The sequence below is a fragment of the Chrysemys picta genome, chromosome 1, assembly GCF_011386835.1.
Source record: "Chrysemys picta bellii isolate R12L10 chromosome 1, ASM1138683v2, whole genome shotgun sequence".
Classification (NCBI taxonomy): Eukaryota; Metazoa; Chordata; order Testudines; family Emydidae; genus Chrysemys; species Chrysemys picta.
In genome coordinates this window covers 7068412-7084900 of record NC_088791.1, presented here as the reverse complement: position 1 = coordinate 7084900, position 16489 = coordinate 7068412, and the positions used below count along the sequence as shown (strand labels likewise).

The 16489-nt window shown below is 53.1% G+C and overlaps 1 protein-coding gene across 2 annotated transcripts; it reads left to right on the top strand.

The window, feature by feature from the left end:
- Nucleotides 1–16057, top strand: ZC3HC1 (zinc finger C3HC-type containing 1). Of its 2 annotated transcripts, none has more exons than XM_005281310.5 (10): nt 1–372; nt 3149–3260; nt 3507–3657; nt 5626–5709; nt 6196–6323; nt 7925–8082; nt 9650–9764; nt 12930–13136; nt 14029–14238; nt 15529–16057. In XM_005281310.5, the coding sequence occupies exons 1-10, from the start codon at nt 236–238 to the stop codon at nt 15595–15597; spliced, it is 1371 nt and encodes a 456-aa protein (XP_005281367.2). In that variant the 5' UTR covers nt 1–235; the 3' UTR covers nt 15598–16057. The 2 variants fall into 2 exon arrangements, with proteins under 2 accessions (XP_005281367.2, XP_005281366.2); XM_005281309.5 differs by having other exon boundaries at nt 9521–9764.
- The last annotated feature ends 432 nt before the right edge of the window (nt 16058–16489 follow it).

The window sequence follows — 16489 nt, the reverse complement described above, 5'->3', positions numbered from 1 at the left end:
GTCTCCTTGTCAGGGAGGCTCCCCGTACTAGGGATGGATTTGGAGGCTTCCCCCATGACAAGGGGGGAGGGAGGATCTGGCTCAGTGCCCCCCTGGGCGGCGACTCCCCTTAATCCGGGGGTGGGGGTGGAGATGAGAGGGCCCTGGAGCGCCCTCCGGGTGGGGCCGGAACGGTAGTTCCCCGGCTCCGTGTTTCCCGCCTCCGCGGGGGGAAGGTTACACAGACGGGACCAAGATGGCGGCGCCCAGCGCTGCTGCCCCGGAGAGCGAGGAGGGGCCCGGGGGTAAACCGAAGTCCCCAGCCGTCACCCCGCAGAAGATCCGGGAGCTGATAGACGGGGGCATCGCCCCGGAGGAGCCCGGCCTGGAGGGGTGAGCGGGGATCGGGGGGGGACATCTCCCTGGTTACCCCCCTGGGCACCTGCGTTGGGCCCAGTGGCGGGGGTTCAGCCCCACACAGGGTCCGCCAGGCCCCCAGCGTGGGCACCGTTGCGGCCACATGGGCCCAGACAGGCGAGTGTCCCTCTCAAGCCGGGCTGGAGTGAGGCCCCCGGGCGGTCCAGTCGCTCGCGGTCTGGGGGGAGGGCGATGGACCTGGCCGAGGCTTTAGGAGCATTGTTTGCCTGGCCAAAGGCAGGCGGCTGCCCGTTCGGCCCCGGCATCTCGGAGGAGGCCGGTGTTTGCCTTGCGATGGGCCCTATTGTAGCTGCCACGTTGTCAGCACAGCCCCGTGGTTGGGTCCAGTCGGTGATGAGCTCCCAAAATCCTAAGAACCGGTTCCCTACCGGGTCCTCGGCAGCACTTCGGCGGGGGGGGCCTTCACTCACTCCGGGTTTTCAGCGGCATTTCGGCGGCAGGTCCTTTACCCGGAGCGAGTGAAGACCCCTTCCCCCACACTGCCGAAATGCCGCTGAAGACCTGGTAGGGAACCGCGCAGTGAGTACAAGCCCCACGTGCCTGTCTTTCCCCCCTCCCCCCATCCGATCCACCCCCTACTCAACTCGCCCCGCTCCCTGTCTTCTGACACACACCCCTCCTGAGACCCCCCACCCTAACGGCCCCCCAGGACCCCACCCCCTACCCAACTCGCCCCGCTCCCTGTCCCCTGACTGCCCTGACCCCATCCACCACCACCCCGACAGACCCCTGGAACTCCCACACCTACCCAACCCCCCTGTTCCCTGTCTCCTGCCCGCCCGCCCCCAGAACCTCTGCCCCCTCCAACCACTCCCTGCCCCTTATCCAACCCCTCCTCCCAACCCTGGCTCCCTTACTATGCTGTTCAAAGTGGCAGGAGCTGCAGAGCTTCCCAGAGTGCTGGCGCCAGCGGCGTGGTGTGCTGGGGCTCTGCGAGGGGGGGAAGCGGGGAACCTCCCTAGCTTGGAGCTCAGGCGGGCCGTTCAGGACGGTCTCACCCGCCAGCCCCTTTAACAACCGGTTCTACACCGACTTCTAAATTTAACAACCGGTTCTTGCGAACCGGTGCGAACTGGCTCCAGCTCACCACTGGGTCCAGTTTGCACAAGCCTTTGTGTTTACAGCAGCTGACTCTCAAGTGGATTTCTTTTCCCATTGTGAGTCAAAATTGACTCCCTGTGTGGCTAGACTTAAGCACAGCCCTGGTTATGAGTGGTGAGGAAGTGTAGGAGCTGAAGATGGCCCCCAAGTTTTTTGGCTGGGGTGACATGGAGGGTTGTGGTATTTTTTAAAGGTGACCAAGAATGGGTGGAGTGGGGAAGGTTTCAGAGAGGATATTTAAAGTCCAGGTTTGGCCAAAAGTTAATTTAAAATTGACAGCAACGTATCAGGGAGGTGAAGTCTATGTACCAGGCTCTGATGTGGAATTGGATGGAGGCTCACAAACGAAGAAAAAGGTTTGTAATTCATTAGTGAAAAGTCGGTGGTTGAAACCATCTAGCAAGAAGATCTAGAAGGAGAAGAGGACAAGACAAGGGGGGACTCTCACATGGAGAGGGGAGGAGGAAGACCTACCAAAAGAGATGTCGAAAGGAAAAAAATAGAGAAATAGGAGGAGAACCAGGGGAGGACAGAGTTATAGAAGCCAACAGAGCACAAGGTTTTAAGGAGGGCGTTATTGGTGGTGTCAAAAGCAGCACAGGGAGGCCTCTGGGTGCTACCATAAGGAAATAGTAAATAAGAAATTCATACTTTTTCTTTAACAGTGCCTCACAGTCTCTTTTTCACCCCAGAAGCTAATGTAGCCTCGAGATGGGAAGAGAACAATGTCGTCTTGCTCAGAGTCTTGTGCCCTGTCATAGAATCATAGAACTGTGGGACTGGAAGGGTTGAGGTTGAGAGGTTATCTAGTCCAGTCCCCTGCACTCAAGGCAAGACTATGTAGTAGCTAGACCAGGGGTTCTCAAACTGGGGATTGGGACCCCTCAGGGGCTCATGAGGTTATTACATGGGGGGTTGTGAGCTGTCAGCCTCCACCCCAAACCCCACTTTTCCTCCAGCATTTATAATAGTGTTAAATATCTAAACGAGTGTTTTTAATTGATAAGTGGGGGGGTTACACTCAGAATCTTGCTATGTGAAAGGGGTCACCAGTACAAAAGTTTGAGAACCACTGAGCTAGACCATTCCTGACGGATATTTGTCTAACCTGTTCTTAAAAATTCCAATGATGGAGATGCCCCGGTCTCCTTAGGCAATTTGTGCCAGTGCTTAACTATCCTGATAGTTAGAAAGTTTTTCCTAATGTCCAACCTAAACCTCCCTTGCTGCAATTTAAGGCACTGAATCATGCTGCTCCATTGCAAAGTTCTCAGATTTCGTATCCGTTTTCCATATTACTTCACCAGATTTGGGAAAGAGGTGGGGGAACCCTCATGGCAAATGCATATCACCAGCTATTACTGATCAGTGTCAGGAGATTGAGCGCTGATGTTTAGTGTACATCTTTGTTCCGTTTTCTCTTAATTGGCCTTTGTTTCGTTAACCCTTCTTAGAATCTGGGGTTTGTAGGGCTTATGGAAGAAATTTGTTTGGAGGTTAAGCTTGAAGGGTGAGACTGGTAGAGGTGTTGTGGACTCATTGCTGTAATATGCATTTTTCTAGAACGCTAATGAAATCTTTACACAGAGGGCAAAGGGACTTTGCTTGCTGACCTGTTGCTTTATTTTAGAAAGGACACATCTGCATTATCAGAATCAACTAATGGCTCTTCGCAAACAGATGCTCTTCCTTTTGAGACAACTAGTAAAGAAGCCTTCTTCAGCAGAGTAGAAACGTTTACTATATCCTTTTTGGTGCTGAGCTTTCTGTATCAAAAGCTGACCTACCCCTACACTCCCGCCAAAAACCAACCCAGAATTTCTCCTGGCAGTCAGTCCCCATGCGTGTCTCTTCACCCAGCCACTCTGTTTCTTAAAAGGTGGAAACGGTGTCCTTCAATAAAGACCCAGGGGAATTGTTTGGTTGGCCCAAGTATTTAGCTGAATACAGTTGTGATGTCTCTGTATTGTTGTCCTTAACATGAGCACTCTTTGAAGTGGGCAGGCAAACCTCATGAGCTGTCCCCCCTGATATGTGCCAAATATGGATGGACCAATATAGAGAGTGACATGCTGAAGTGCTCCAGCTGCCAGGCCTTCCTCTGTGCAAGTTTGCAGCTGGCATTTGACTTCAACAAGTGTACGTACAACAGTCTCTCCATGCGGCTGTTCGCTTTGTTCCTAATCTGGAAATAAAACTACAGATTTCACAGCGAAGGGCCTAGAGCAGGCACCTAAATTCATACTTGGGCATTTACATTTGGTATTTTCTCTGGAAGCTGGGGCCTCTCTGAAAATGGAGCCGCTTGTTTAGCATGTTTAAGTTCATGCACCCAAGTTTAAAAACACCCTTGGGTTTTAAAGGTCATAAAACCTCCTGCTTGAGGGCATCAACTGAGCTCTACTACCAGGGGCTGGGAAGAGATTTCCCGGTGGGCAGGTTATTCCACTGCAGGGTTACTTGCACCATCTCCTGAAGCAGCTGGTAACTGACCACTGCAGGGACGATCTTTTTGTTCTGTGCTTGGACAGCGCCTAGCACAAAGGTATCCTGGTCCTTGCGTCGGGCTCCTAGATGCTATGGCCATACAAATAATAATGGGCCTCTGCTCTGAGCCAGTCTGGCATTTCCTTTGTAACAAAGAATTTATGGGGAATTGTTAGCAGTTAAACTCTCTCTACCTGTTATGTTCACTTTATGTTGTTTTTTCTAGTCTAGCAACCAATCTCAAGTTTTTCCCTTAGCCTTGGAGTACGATGGTTTCACCGCCCTTTAACTTGCTTTCCTTCCCTGTACATTCCTTTGCCTGGAGACCATATTAACCCACACCCGCAATTGAAACTGGAGCTTTCTGCTTCTTTTGGTCAAGCAAACGCTTCTGGCCAGTGATTCTCTCTCCTTTTTGTGTCTACTATGGAGATGAATACATCAGCGTGTGATAAATAACAATAATTTATCCATTCATATCACTTTGCTTTAAATAAGTAACTGATCTTGTTATTTGCATGTCCACTAGGGGGCATATAATTGTTTGCATAACACGTACCAACACTTGGATTACTAATGATGTCTGAGACAACTTGTGGTTGTGTTTTATCATGCATCTCTTTTAGGCCCTTTCTTTTTTTTTTTTCAGTTTCATTCAGACTGTTGACCCCTCCTTGTTAATTAAATAGTTACATTAATTTGACCAGTAGCTACTTAAAGTATTGATAATAGTACCTGCTTAGAATCATATATTCTTTGTATTACTGTAGCGTCTCCAACGGTGCTAGGCGCTGTACAAACACAGACCAAACAGGTGATCCCTGCCCCACAGAGTTTACAATCTAAGTAACCTGAGGCGATCAAAGCACAGGGTAGAATTTTTTCATTTTATTACTAAATGATTTGGTTCTGTGGGCAGGAGAGGGGGAGGGGTTCGATCAACTTAAAAGGAGAATTAAATGTATCCTTAGCCAAGTCCCCATCACCTGGACGTTGGCAAACGCCTATGGTTTCATGGTGACCACTTGGGAGCAATGCGCCAAGGAGTAGGAGGGTTTGTGGCTGCAGGGAGGTGGAATAGGTTTTGCCTGGCTGAGAATGTCCCCTTCTTTCCCTCGTAACGTGCCCTGCTCCCCACTGCTGCTGGTTCCTGACTGCTCCCTCAGAGCATGAACCAGTGTGGGAAGAGAGAGCAAGGATGAAGGTAAGACAGGGCGGGGAGAAATGAGTGTGGGGCCCAATAGAGTTATCTGCAGGGAAGAAGAGCTGGTGGAGCAGAGCGCATGAGGCAGTCTGCCCCCAACGGGATGGGGTTCCGCTATAGGACAAGGGGAAGGGAAAGGGAGGTGGTTTAAGATGAGACGTTAACATCTGCAGTCAGTAACTTTTCAGGGTTTCTGCAGGGCAGATTTGTATGCAGCCATCCATGCAAATATCAGTCAAAATGACACCACCTTAGACATTAGAGCTATGGACACCCTGTTAGCTCTCCTCCAGCCATCCCTCTGCCAGTGCGGTGTCTTCTCCTGAGCTTTGTCCAACTAGATTGAAATGTCCCACAGGCTTCCTGTGGAAGATAATTCCGCAGCTACCTAGCTTGCAGTGCTGTTTGCCTTTCAGACAAGGAGAGGTGTGCGGTGCTGAAGAAAGCTTTGTGTACTGCCCATGAGAAGTTCTGTTTCTGGCCAGACAGCCCCTGCCCAGGTAGGTGTCACTCAGTCCAACCTGGGCAACAGTCCAAGAATATGCTCTTTCTTCCTTTCTAGTCTTACCGCCCTCTCCTTTCGTATTGGCCTTCTCATAGCATTGCCTTCAGTAGCACCTACCTACGAGGTTGTTACAGTCCCTTTTTACGGAGAGAGATGACTGTTAAAAACTCTAATCGGGATGTGGAGGGGATTGCATGACTTAGGGCACGTGTAAAGGGTTAGAGAATTTATCTTTTTTACAGCCCTCACTTCACTAGGAAGTTGAGCCACGTTTCAGCAATGGATCAGGCTTAAAGGTGACCTGAAAGAGAACAAAATAGTAGGTCCATGCTCCTTATTGTGCTTGGCCTTTTAATGGCAGGAAGACCCTTATTTTTAATTTGGCATCACTGATGCCTGTTCTCTCTCTCTCTCTGTGAAATGACGAGAGGGCAGGGATCTGCATCGAAACTGAAGCCTCCTGCTTTTTGCTTCCTAATAGATCGCTTTGCTGTTTTACTGGTTGGCGAGCCCATAGCCCTTGTCAGTGACTTCCTGGATCGCTTTCAAAGCCTGTGTCAGCTAGAACTTCAGCTGCCCTCCCTGAAACCAGAGGATCTGAAAAATATGGTGAGTTCGTGCTCACCATTGGGAAAAGTGGGAAGGGTCAGATGAAGATGCCTGGCATGCCCGGCACTATCTAAATCCATATAAAAATGACAGTAAGGTTGAGACGTCAGAAGCCAAGGAAGGCTAAAGTGACAGTTGCCTGGGTAACCTTAGCTCTGCCCCTTGCGCATGCATCGTCCTACAGTTTTAATAGTCTGCATGAGTAACCTGAGGTGCTCGCTGATGTTTGAGCGCTTAATTTTGCAACCGCAACGTTCTCCTAACAGAGGTTTTGGTGTGGAATTTCCTAAGGTTTTTTAAAGACGGTTTTCAAAATTGTGTCCAGTAATTGCACAGTTTGGGGAGGCAGCCCCCGAAAGTGGGTTTACATGTCCCAATGTTGCAAATGTGCATAAAGATGTCAGCAGCCTCGGGTTCCCACTGCTTCATGTGGAAAAACGCTCCATGGGAAGGAGACGGTGGACTCCTTTTTGTACAGCATGCCCTTAGCTGCAGAGGGAAGGAGGCCAGCCCTACCAGCAGACCCTCACCTCATTAACAGTTACTCACATTAATCAGTGAGGTGTCCTGAGCAGGAAGTAGCCACCAGCCTTGTCTCGTTAGCTGCAAGGTGATTGTAAGATAGAGCGACCAGAAAGTCTCAGCCTATAAACTCTCATCTTCTAATGGTTGCCCAGAGCACTGGGTCTAGTGCCCATCAGCCATGTACCAAGGCCCATTGCTATAGTCAGGTGTTTGGTTGTCTCTCAGTATGACATCAGGGTGGGACTTATTTGCTGGAACCAAGGGTTCATCAGTTGGTTGTAAAGGAATAACAGTGGAGATGGTTGACTTAGCTACCTCCATGGATAGCATATATATTGGCTTAGGTTTAAAAGCCATAAGGGGCGTGGGCAATAGGTGTTGCCAAGGCAATGGGCACTGAACACATTTCTGTATCCCATCTGTGTCCTTCCTAATGTTCTGTTCTGAAAAGGGCCTCCCCGACAATGGGACCCTGGGGCTCCTTCCTCATTGTGTCTCAGTGATTCCCCATCAATGTGCTCAGTTTACACACACACACACACACACTGCCCCCGCCCTTTGGGATCTGAGAGTCAAGCTGGGTTCATTCTGGCTCCTGCATCCTCGTCAGTAACGAAGATTCTGCAGGCCACATTCCACTTTCCATTTCACCTGTGTGGCCTTCTGGGGGTGGAGGTTAGTCCGGCGATCAGAACTTAGTTCATGATTCTGTTGCTCGTGCATGAGGCAGGATAGAATCCATCCCCCTCTCTGTGTTGGTTCTGAAGAGCTAAGAGGAGTAGAACCTTACAACAGTCGCTAACGTCAGCAGCCCGGATTCTGAAAACACCCAGGGAACCCATTTGAGGAGTAAGAAGGTGACATTTTTTCCCATAGCCACTTTCCTGATTGCAACATTGTAATCATTTATTTGTAGTACAGTAGTGCTGAGATCAGAGCCCCGCTGTGCTAGGTGCCATACAACTAGAGACAGTCTTTGCTCCACGTGTGCCCCGAGTATTGGAACTCTGTTTGAGGGAGCCCAAGCATGGCTCCTGACCCTCCCAGACCGTGACTGAGTCGTGTGTCCTTTGCAGTCCTTGACAGAAGATAAAATCAGCCTTCTCCTGCATCTGATCGAGGAGGAACTCGAATGCAAAACCGAAGGGGAGAAAACACCAATGAAATTGGGCTCTGACCTCTTTCAAGTACATGTCCCCGCCTGCATCCTGGCCCTCTGCGGCTGGGCTTACAGGTCAGTAGGCGACTAATCTCGGACGGTGAAAGCTAAAATGCTGTTTGTAAATATCAGACACACGCTTCAAAATGTAGGTAGCACTTCGCTAAAATTTGCTATGAAACCTGTCAGAAACTGAGGGGGCTGGAGCACAAAGGACTGTCCTCTCCAATATTGCCTCTCTAGGGCCTGAGCTTCCAGTCTTTAAAAAGTGTCAGCCTCTAGCTCAGAAGTGGGCAAACTACGGCCCGCGGGCCACGTCCTGCCAGGCCCTTGAGCTTCTGGCTGGGAAGGCTTGCCACCGGCCCCTCCCCCGCTGTCCCTCCTCCCCCGCAGCCACGCCGCCACGCGGGCAGCGCTCTGGGTGTCAGGGTTGTGCACTCCTGCCGAGCAGCGCGGCAGCATGTCTGGCTCCGGGCGGTGCGGCTGCCAGACATGCTGCTCTGAGCAGCATGGTAAGGGGGCTGTGGCTGAGGGGCTGGATAAGGGGCGGAGGGTCCCGGGGGACAGGGAGCAGGGGGCGGTTGGATGGGGCAGAGGTTCTGGGGGGTGGTCAGGGAACAGGTGGGGGGTTGGATAAATGTGGGAGTCACGGGGGGCCTGTCAGGGGGCGGGGGTGTGGATGGGGGACGGGGAACGGGGGGGGTGGATAGGCGTGGGGTCTCGGGGGCCTGTCAGGGTGCGGGGGTGTGGATAAGGGTCAGGGCAGTGAGGGGCCTGGGAGCAGGGGGGTTGGATGGGTCCAGGAGCGGGCGGTCAGGGGACAAGGAGCAGGGGGGGGTTGGATGTGTTGGGGGTTCTGAGGGGAGCAGTCGGGGTGGGAAGTGGGAGGGGTCAGATGGGGGCGGGGCCAGGCTGTTTGGGGAGGCACAGCCTTCCCTACCCGGCCCTCCATACAGTTTTGCAACCCCAATGTGGCCCTTGGGCCAAAAAGTTTGCCCACCCCTGCTCTAGCTGCTGTGGTTGCAAAGAAAACCTCCAAAACCATGAAGTGAAGTAACTGATGCAGAGATAGACATCTGCCTGAGTTTGCAGAGAGCCTGAAACAATAGCTCTGAGCTGTCAACTGCCCCATTAACTTAGATGCCAATGATGCTGGCTTAGATGCCAATGGTGCTATTTCAAATAAACGTCAACACTGTTGATTATTTCACTGCTCATCAAAGCATGAAAGAAAGGTAACGAAGGACCATGCAAAGAGCTAACTGAGGGGTGTGTGCAGGTTGGTGTATAGATTAAAATGTGTAGACTTTTAACAGTGCATGGCGGGGTGGGTGTGATTGGTTTCCCGGAAGTGGGAGCTCAGCTTTCAGAAGTTTGGGGAACACTGAACTAAATGTTTAGTCCATCAAATACGTCTGTCTGTTCTAATAATCAGTATCCGTTTTGAGGAAGTGCCTAGATTTGTTCCTGACTTTCTCTCCTCACCCCACTCTACCCTGCCTCCAACACACAGCCCTTCGTCAGGGTCCATGCACCTCCCGGTGATCACGTGTTCCCGCTGCATGAGGAAGGTGGGGCTGTGGGGTTTCCATCAGATTGAGTCTTCCATGCTCGAACTGGACTCTTCCTTTGGATTCAGCAGCACTCCCACCACGCCCACAGAGGCACGCTCGGACCGAGCCCCACTGGTGCCCACGTCTCCCCACAGGATGATCACGAGAAGCCAGGACACGACGTTTCCTCCGGGCTCGGAGCAGGTACGCTTCGCCCCCTCGCTCGGAGAGGTCCCTCCAAGTTTCTTTGGGAGGGAGGTTTGGAGAGACCTGGAGACACCTAGCAAAGCTGTGTGCGCTGAAGCCCTGTGGCCTTGAGAAAAGGCCTGTAATTGTGATGTGTATGGAAGGCCTTCGTGGCAGTGTATTTACTATCCCAGCGTCAGACGTGCTGTTTGTATGGCGCTAGATGTCCGTCCTAGGGAAGGAGAAATATCTGGGCCAGCATCATGGTCTAGTGACAGCCCCCTGTGTTGCCACTCATGGGATCAGGGTTTGGGTCCTGCTCCCGGCTGCTGAGCCAGGTGGGTTAGGAGTGCTGCAGCAGAAAAGACGCGTGGGCTTATCACGGTCTAGAGACCCCCCTCTCCTTTGGCCAACTGAAGCCACATCCCTGATTGCCGAGAGCTCTAGGCAGCCCTCCACCGGTGCGTTGACTTGCTGGGGTGGAGCTCCCTGCGTAGATCTGAAATTAGAACGTCCCTCGTGGGAATGTTAAAGCGACGTGGTCAGGTAGTTTAAGGCCAGGCAGGGACTTACCTTAGCGCTGTCGTAATCCTGCTGGAAAGCAGCCTCCAAGTGCCAGCTGGTGGGGATGGGGGGAGGCTGTGGGAATCAAGCATTTTGCTGAGAGGTTAAATCCCCCAAATGCCCACTGCCCTGGCCCGGGTGCTAGACAAGAGCCTGGGCTCGGTTGTGATGAACATGCCGGGGACTCTTTATTTAGGCCACTGAGCGTGGACAAAACCCAGTGGTTTTCTCTGGCTCCCAATTCCAGAAACTAAACGTAGCCGGTGCTGCCTGATCACATGGGGTCTCCCTAAATTCTGGCCTGGACTCTGCAGGTAGGGAAGTGGCTGTTGACTATATTACAGCACCGTGCTCTGCGGCTACTCCAGATTTGCACCAGTGTAACTGGGATCAGGATCTGGTCCCAGGCGGGTACTTGTGGTGGATTTCTGATTGACGGCACAGTCGCTGGCAGCATCCTTTTGCCATTGCCCCCCAGTGAAGATGGCTCCTTGTTTGATCCGGATCTGCAGACACGAGCGTTCTTTCCAGTGGAACCTGGTTCCGATTCCCAAGCGTCGCTTTAAGTTGGTTATTGAGTGCACAAGCACCAGCGGAAAGCTCTCAAGGCAGCTCTCCCCCAGCCCGGGCTCCGTCGTGCTGCCACGTTTCCAATCTCGCCGCTTTTATGGGGCGACCCCCTGCAGGCCCCTCCTTTCATCCCTCTCCTGTGGGGTGGCATGAAAGGGAGCTTTGGTGCCGTTATCAAGGCCAGGTTCACAGCGGAGCCCCAGCTTTGTTGCTGCAGAGTAACAAGGGGATGAAACTGCAAAAACAGCAGGACTGAAAGATTTCATGATAAATCAGGGAGCATCGTGTGCTGTGAGCACCGATCCCTCTCACCCATGCAGATTTCTGAAGCCAGGTCCCTGGGAGAGACCACTGGGGAAGAGGAGGAAGGGGTTACTTCTGTCTCTTTTTAAAGGGGACGCAGTGCCGGTGGGAGGTGCCTGACTGTGGGCCCCACAGGCTGGAATTTTCTCTACGGCCCAAACTTTCCAAAGTGGCCGTCGATTGCCTGCATTTTAGGCCAGGTTTGCCGAAGTGCTAATACCCGCGGCTCTCAGTGACTTACTCGGAGCTGCAGGTGCTCAGCGCCAATGAGAATCCGCCCCCGCAGGGTCTCCGAAATCCAGGCACCTCCATCAATGCGGCTTTTGAAAATGTTGGCCTCTGGCTATTTTTATTTATAGACACTTCTGGGGCGGTCAAGATCCTGCAGTGAGTCAGGGGGAAAATGCCCCAATGTGCGCTCGGTCCGTCATCCCAGAGCTACCCCTGAAAATTCAGCGAGCAGGCTAGTTCTGGGAGTGTCTAGTGGAGCCGCAGTGTAGTGCCCCACGGGGGCAAGGTCTACGTCTCACTCTTCCATCGATTTCCCGGCCAGAAGGGACCATTGTTATCCTCTGGTCTGACCTCCTGTATAACACAGGCCAGAGAATGTCCCTAAACTAATTCCGAGAGCAGATCTCAGAGAAAAACATCCCATCTTGATTGTAAAATTGTCAGTGAGATGGAGACTCCGCCATGACAAGTTATTCCAATGGTTAATTACCCTCTCTGTCAAAAATGTGCCTTCTTTCCAGTCCGACTGTTTAGCTTCAGCATCCAGGCATTTAATCCCTGTGCTGGGGGGATCTCTCACGCTGCTTTGGACTTGAGCGACCCCTCTGCCCACTTTGGGAGTAGCACTGAAGTTGTATCCAGGCCATTGGCGAGGTACCTGTGGCAATGCCTAGAGGGTGGGGAGAGCCCCACCCTTTGTTCGAGAGCCCCAGCGGGTTTTTTGAGGAGTGGGGATGCGAAATACTGTCGTTTGCTCAGGGAGTCTGAAGGCTAGTGGCGTTGAGATACCTGAGGATGAGCGTTGAATGAATCCCAGGGTGTTCTGTAGCACCCATCTAAACGCTCATTTCCTGGCTGGGTGGTGGTTGGGTTTTGATGCATTTTTACAATTGCACCTCCTAGGATCAGTCACTCACATCACTGCGTTGACTCTGCAGAAACTGCTAAAACCCTTACCCCGGGCACAGCGCCACCTCCTGTGGGGGAGGAAGTATGACAGATAGTCTCAATGCAGCACTGCCACCTCTCCTGCAATGGTGCTGGCACCAGAGGTCCGGAAGCCTCAGCAGGGCCTGGCAGGTGGAAGGCTCGGGGCAGCAAGCAGTGTTTGTTATGGGCAGTGGCCTGTGCCGTCTTTCGTCCCGCCCACATGGGTATTTTCAGGCTGGTTGTCTGGGGCCAGCCCTGGGGAGGTGCTCTCAGAACAAAGCTCTCCCCAAAAGCGTAGGGTCTCGTCAGGCTGCGCTTGGGTAGGACTGACTGTGTATGGATCGGTTGGACTGGGGGAGAGAGGTAAGTGATGTGCCAGTCACTCGCCCTGGATCTGCTCCCTACAGCGCCTACCCAGGCTTTCGAGCTGGGGCGTGAGTAGTAATAGGCATGAGGATCTGCTGTGCTTCGAGTGCAGGTCCCTTCCTCCAGCAGCTGAGGAAGTGCTGGTGACCATAAGAACTCTGCTAGCTAGTGCTGTCCATCAAGAGCTAACTTTCCCCTCCCTCTCCTACCCACTGGTAGCACGAGAAGAGCCCATCCCCCGTGACAGCCCGTATGCGGAGCTGGGATGGCTCGAGCCCCATGGACCGGGCCGAGCCGGAGGCATCAAGCCCGTCGCCGAGGAGCCGCCCGGTGACCCGCAGCATGGGGCAGGGGGACAGCGTGGAGGTGCCATCCAGCCCTCACAGGAGAGCCAAGCGGGCGCGCCTCTGCTCTTCCAGTAGTTCGGTGAGTGCCTGGCCACGCGCCAGGGAGAACGACAGAGAATTTGCCACTCTCTCAAGAATCCAGGTCAGGTTTTCCCTGCTGCTAGCAAAGTCTTTGCAACTTGCTTCCTCAACCATGTGTTGCTCTGTCCTGGCTCCATCCCCTGAAGCGGAGAGAACATCACCCCCCCCCCACACACACACACACACACACACTCTCTCTCCCTCCGGTTAGTTTCTATCTTTCTATCCAGTTTGGGGAAATTACACCTTTTGCCTCTTCTCAAATCTGGCAAAGTCAGATCCTTTTGCAGGCCCAGGAGGGATCGGAAGGAAGGTAATGGGATGTGGGGCCTTTCACACCTCTGGGTTGTGGGTTTGAATCCAGATGGGCCTGGTTGTGATGGGAAGTCGCTTCCCTCTGGCAGCTGCGTGGTGGCCTTCGTGTAACGAATCAGGGTCATGGAGCGGTGCCCTTGGTGGTGGGACAGGTATCGCCTTATCAAAGCACCATCATCGCGGTGAATTTGCTCCTTTAAGCCTCAACGGAGGGTCCACGGAATCACTCTAAAGACGGCCCCTGCAACTCAGGGGCACTAATGGGAGATTTGAGAGGGCTGCTGCAGGGTCCACTGAATTGGCTTCTTTCACTGGCAGTTGTCAGATACTTTCCCCTGGGACAGTCCTGGGCTGCAGGATGGAACCTACCCTTCCCCAGACAACCCTGGAGATGAATGACACCCATGTCCTGTTCTCTGCTGCCCTGGAGAGGCTCCCCAGTGAGGCTTTGGAGGCTGGAGTTGGGGGTGATTTTAAATCAGTGTCTGACTGTATTATTGTTAATAACGTCTCTTTAAAACAAGTCGTCACTCCCCTCCCTGGTTTAGACCCATTCTCCTCTCCTCTCCCTGCAGGACACTTCCACCAGAAGCTTCTTCGATCCCAGCTCTCAACACCGCGACTGGTGCCCTTGGGTCAACCCAGTGCAGGAGAAGGCCGTCTCAGAGGACACCGGCGACCAGTCGGAGCTGACATCTGGGAAGGCGGAGCCTGGCTGGCGGGTGGTGCTGAATGTTCTCCTGGCCGCCAGGAAATCAAACAGAGCAGCTGACGCAGAGCTTGTGGTGAGAGCTGAAACCCACCTCAATCTTTGAACCCCCCGATCTCCCGAAGGCCTACTCTAGTTTGCTTCAAACTTGGCCTTAAAATTCTACCTTGGGCTGAGATCCTACGTACAAAATTTGGGGCAGCTTGGTTCTGATCTGGCAGAAAGGGTTTTGATCGCTAGTAGTCCTGACGCATGCTGCCTGTCGTCTACGTGCCCATTCAGAAACAGCTGGAGCGTCCTCCACTTTCCAGCTCCACAAACCCACTGACTCAAACTGCCCCAGCTCTGTAAGGGAAAAATTACCTGGAGCTTGAAGCTGCTAGTAACTTCCACAGCTGGAGTCTGGTGAGTCTGTCTATCCAGGGGGAAAGTGAACGTGAAACCAAAGCCTGGCAAGTGTAGAAGGTGCTGAAGATATTTATAGCGACCCCGTATGCAGCACACATGCGTATATAAATACACCATGTCAGAGAGGGACTGTCAGCATAGCTATGGAGAGATGCTAGTCTCTCTAGAGAAGGTTGAACCTAGCTTCCCATTATAAGCCTGATTTTGACATCACCACCTCTATCTTAGCCAAAACTGGCCCGAGCTACCCCGAAAGAGAGGCGTTGTTTGTCAGTTTTACTCCCCCCAGACCTCTTGTGTTGGAGAATGACCTTTGTTCTAACTCGGGAGGTGGGGTGGGGGTTTCAGCATTTGTCGTTGAAGATTCAAGTGATTTGTATCACGGACAGGATAGCTGGGTGTCTGTCACAGATGTGGCACGTACAGCTGCCGTCTGGGCAAGCCTCTGGAAGCTGGTAGAGTTTGACAGATAATTTATCAGGATGCTAGAACAAGCATAGGCTGGAGGCTAGAGCCCAGGCCTGGGAATCGGGAGATCTCAGTTCTATTTCTGGCTCTAACTCTGTCACTCCCCCATTCCATGCCTCAGTTTCCCCTCCAGTAAAATGGGATTATGTAAAAAGGCTAGTGTCTGTAAAGCAAGTGTGACTCTGGGATGAACGTGCCAGTGCTTCTGTCCTGCACTTTCGCTGCCTGTCCTCTCTCCTGGGGCTTTAGAGGGAACCCCCGAGCTGGGCCATTGTGGGGAGGAATAGCTCAGTGGTTTGAGCATTGGCCTGCTAAACCCAGGGTTGTGAGTTCAGTCTTTGAGGAGGCCATTTGGGGATTTAGTTGAGGTTGGTCCTGCTTTGAGCAGGGGGTGGGACGAGATGACCTCCTGAGATTCTATGATTGGGGTGCGACTCCCCGCTGGAGTGACTTGACCTCTGATTGTCCTCTTGTTTCCTTCTTGTTGCAGAGCATCTCGGTAAAATCCTGCAAGGTGTTCCGGATCTTCCGGCAGTGGGAAGCCATGTGCTCCTCCTGAAGACCCCCGGCCAGGGAACGCCTGCCAGGCGGGCTGCATGGGACATTGGGTTGGATTAGAGAGCTGTTTGCAGTTGCTTGCCAGGCAGCTCCTGGAGCCGCTCCTCCAGGCCCGGCGAGCAACGGGAGCCCTTTCCTGGGGGATGTAGGTAATTTGGGGGTGCCCAAAGCACGGTGTGAAGGCCACACTCGGCCCTGGCTGTAAACCGCACCCACTGCAGCTCTCAGAGCCGTTGGCTTGGGGCAGCCCCCCGCCGGCTCTGCCTTTTCCCCCACCTCCAACCAGAGCAGGCTCCAGGCGGGGAGGATCTTTTCTGCCAAGGAACTACGTCCATTTCATAGATTAGTGCAGCAGACGGGCCGAGGCCTGTCCCTCACTGCACACCATACAGGGGCCTATGAGCCAGGGCCCCGCTGGCTTGGGGATGTGATGACAGGTAGTAATAAAATCTTTCACTGTTGTTTTATTTTTTTCTTAGCTGTCTGGCGCTCCTTCCTGCGGGGGTGGGGCTGATCAGTGACATGCAGCCTTAGGCCTGGGCAGTCATACACAGATCTGTTCTGCTGGGGTCCCTGCTCCCCACACACGGGCACAGCACCTCCCCCGATTCCCTGCCAGCAGACCCATAGTGGGGGGAGTTCCCCAAGTACCTTTCCTGCTCCACCGCCAGGCTCGGGGTGTCTCGCCAGAAGCTCTGGCACCTCAGAGCCGGGCTGGCTTTGTCCGCAGGCTGGCACGAGGGAGCTTAGAGGAGGGGGAGGATCCAATCGCAGCTGCAGGGTCATTTTCTACAAGGCCCCACAGAACCCGTGATGCCTTGACTGCACTTCTGCCGTGCTCACGGTGACCCAGGAATCGCACCGTGAACTTCCAGCATGGTTTGGCCAACCCA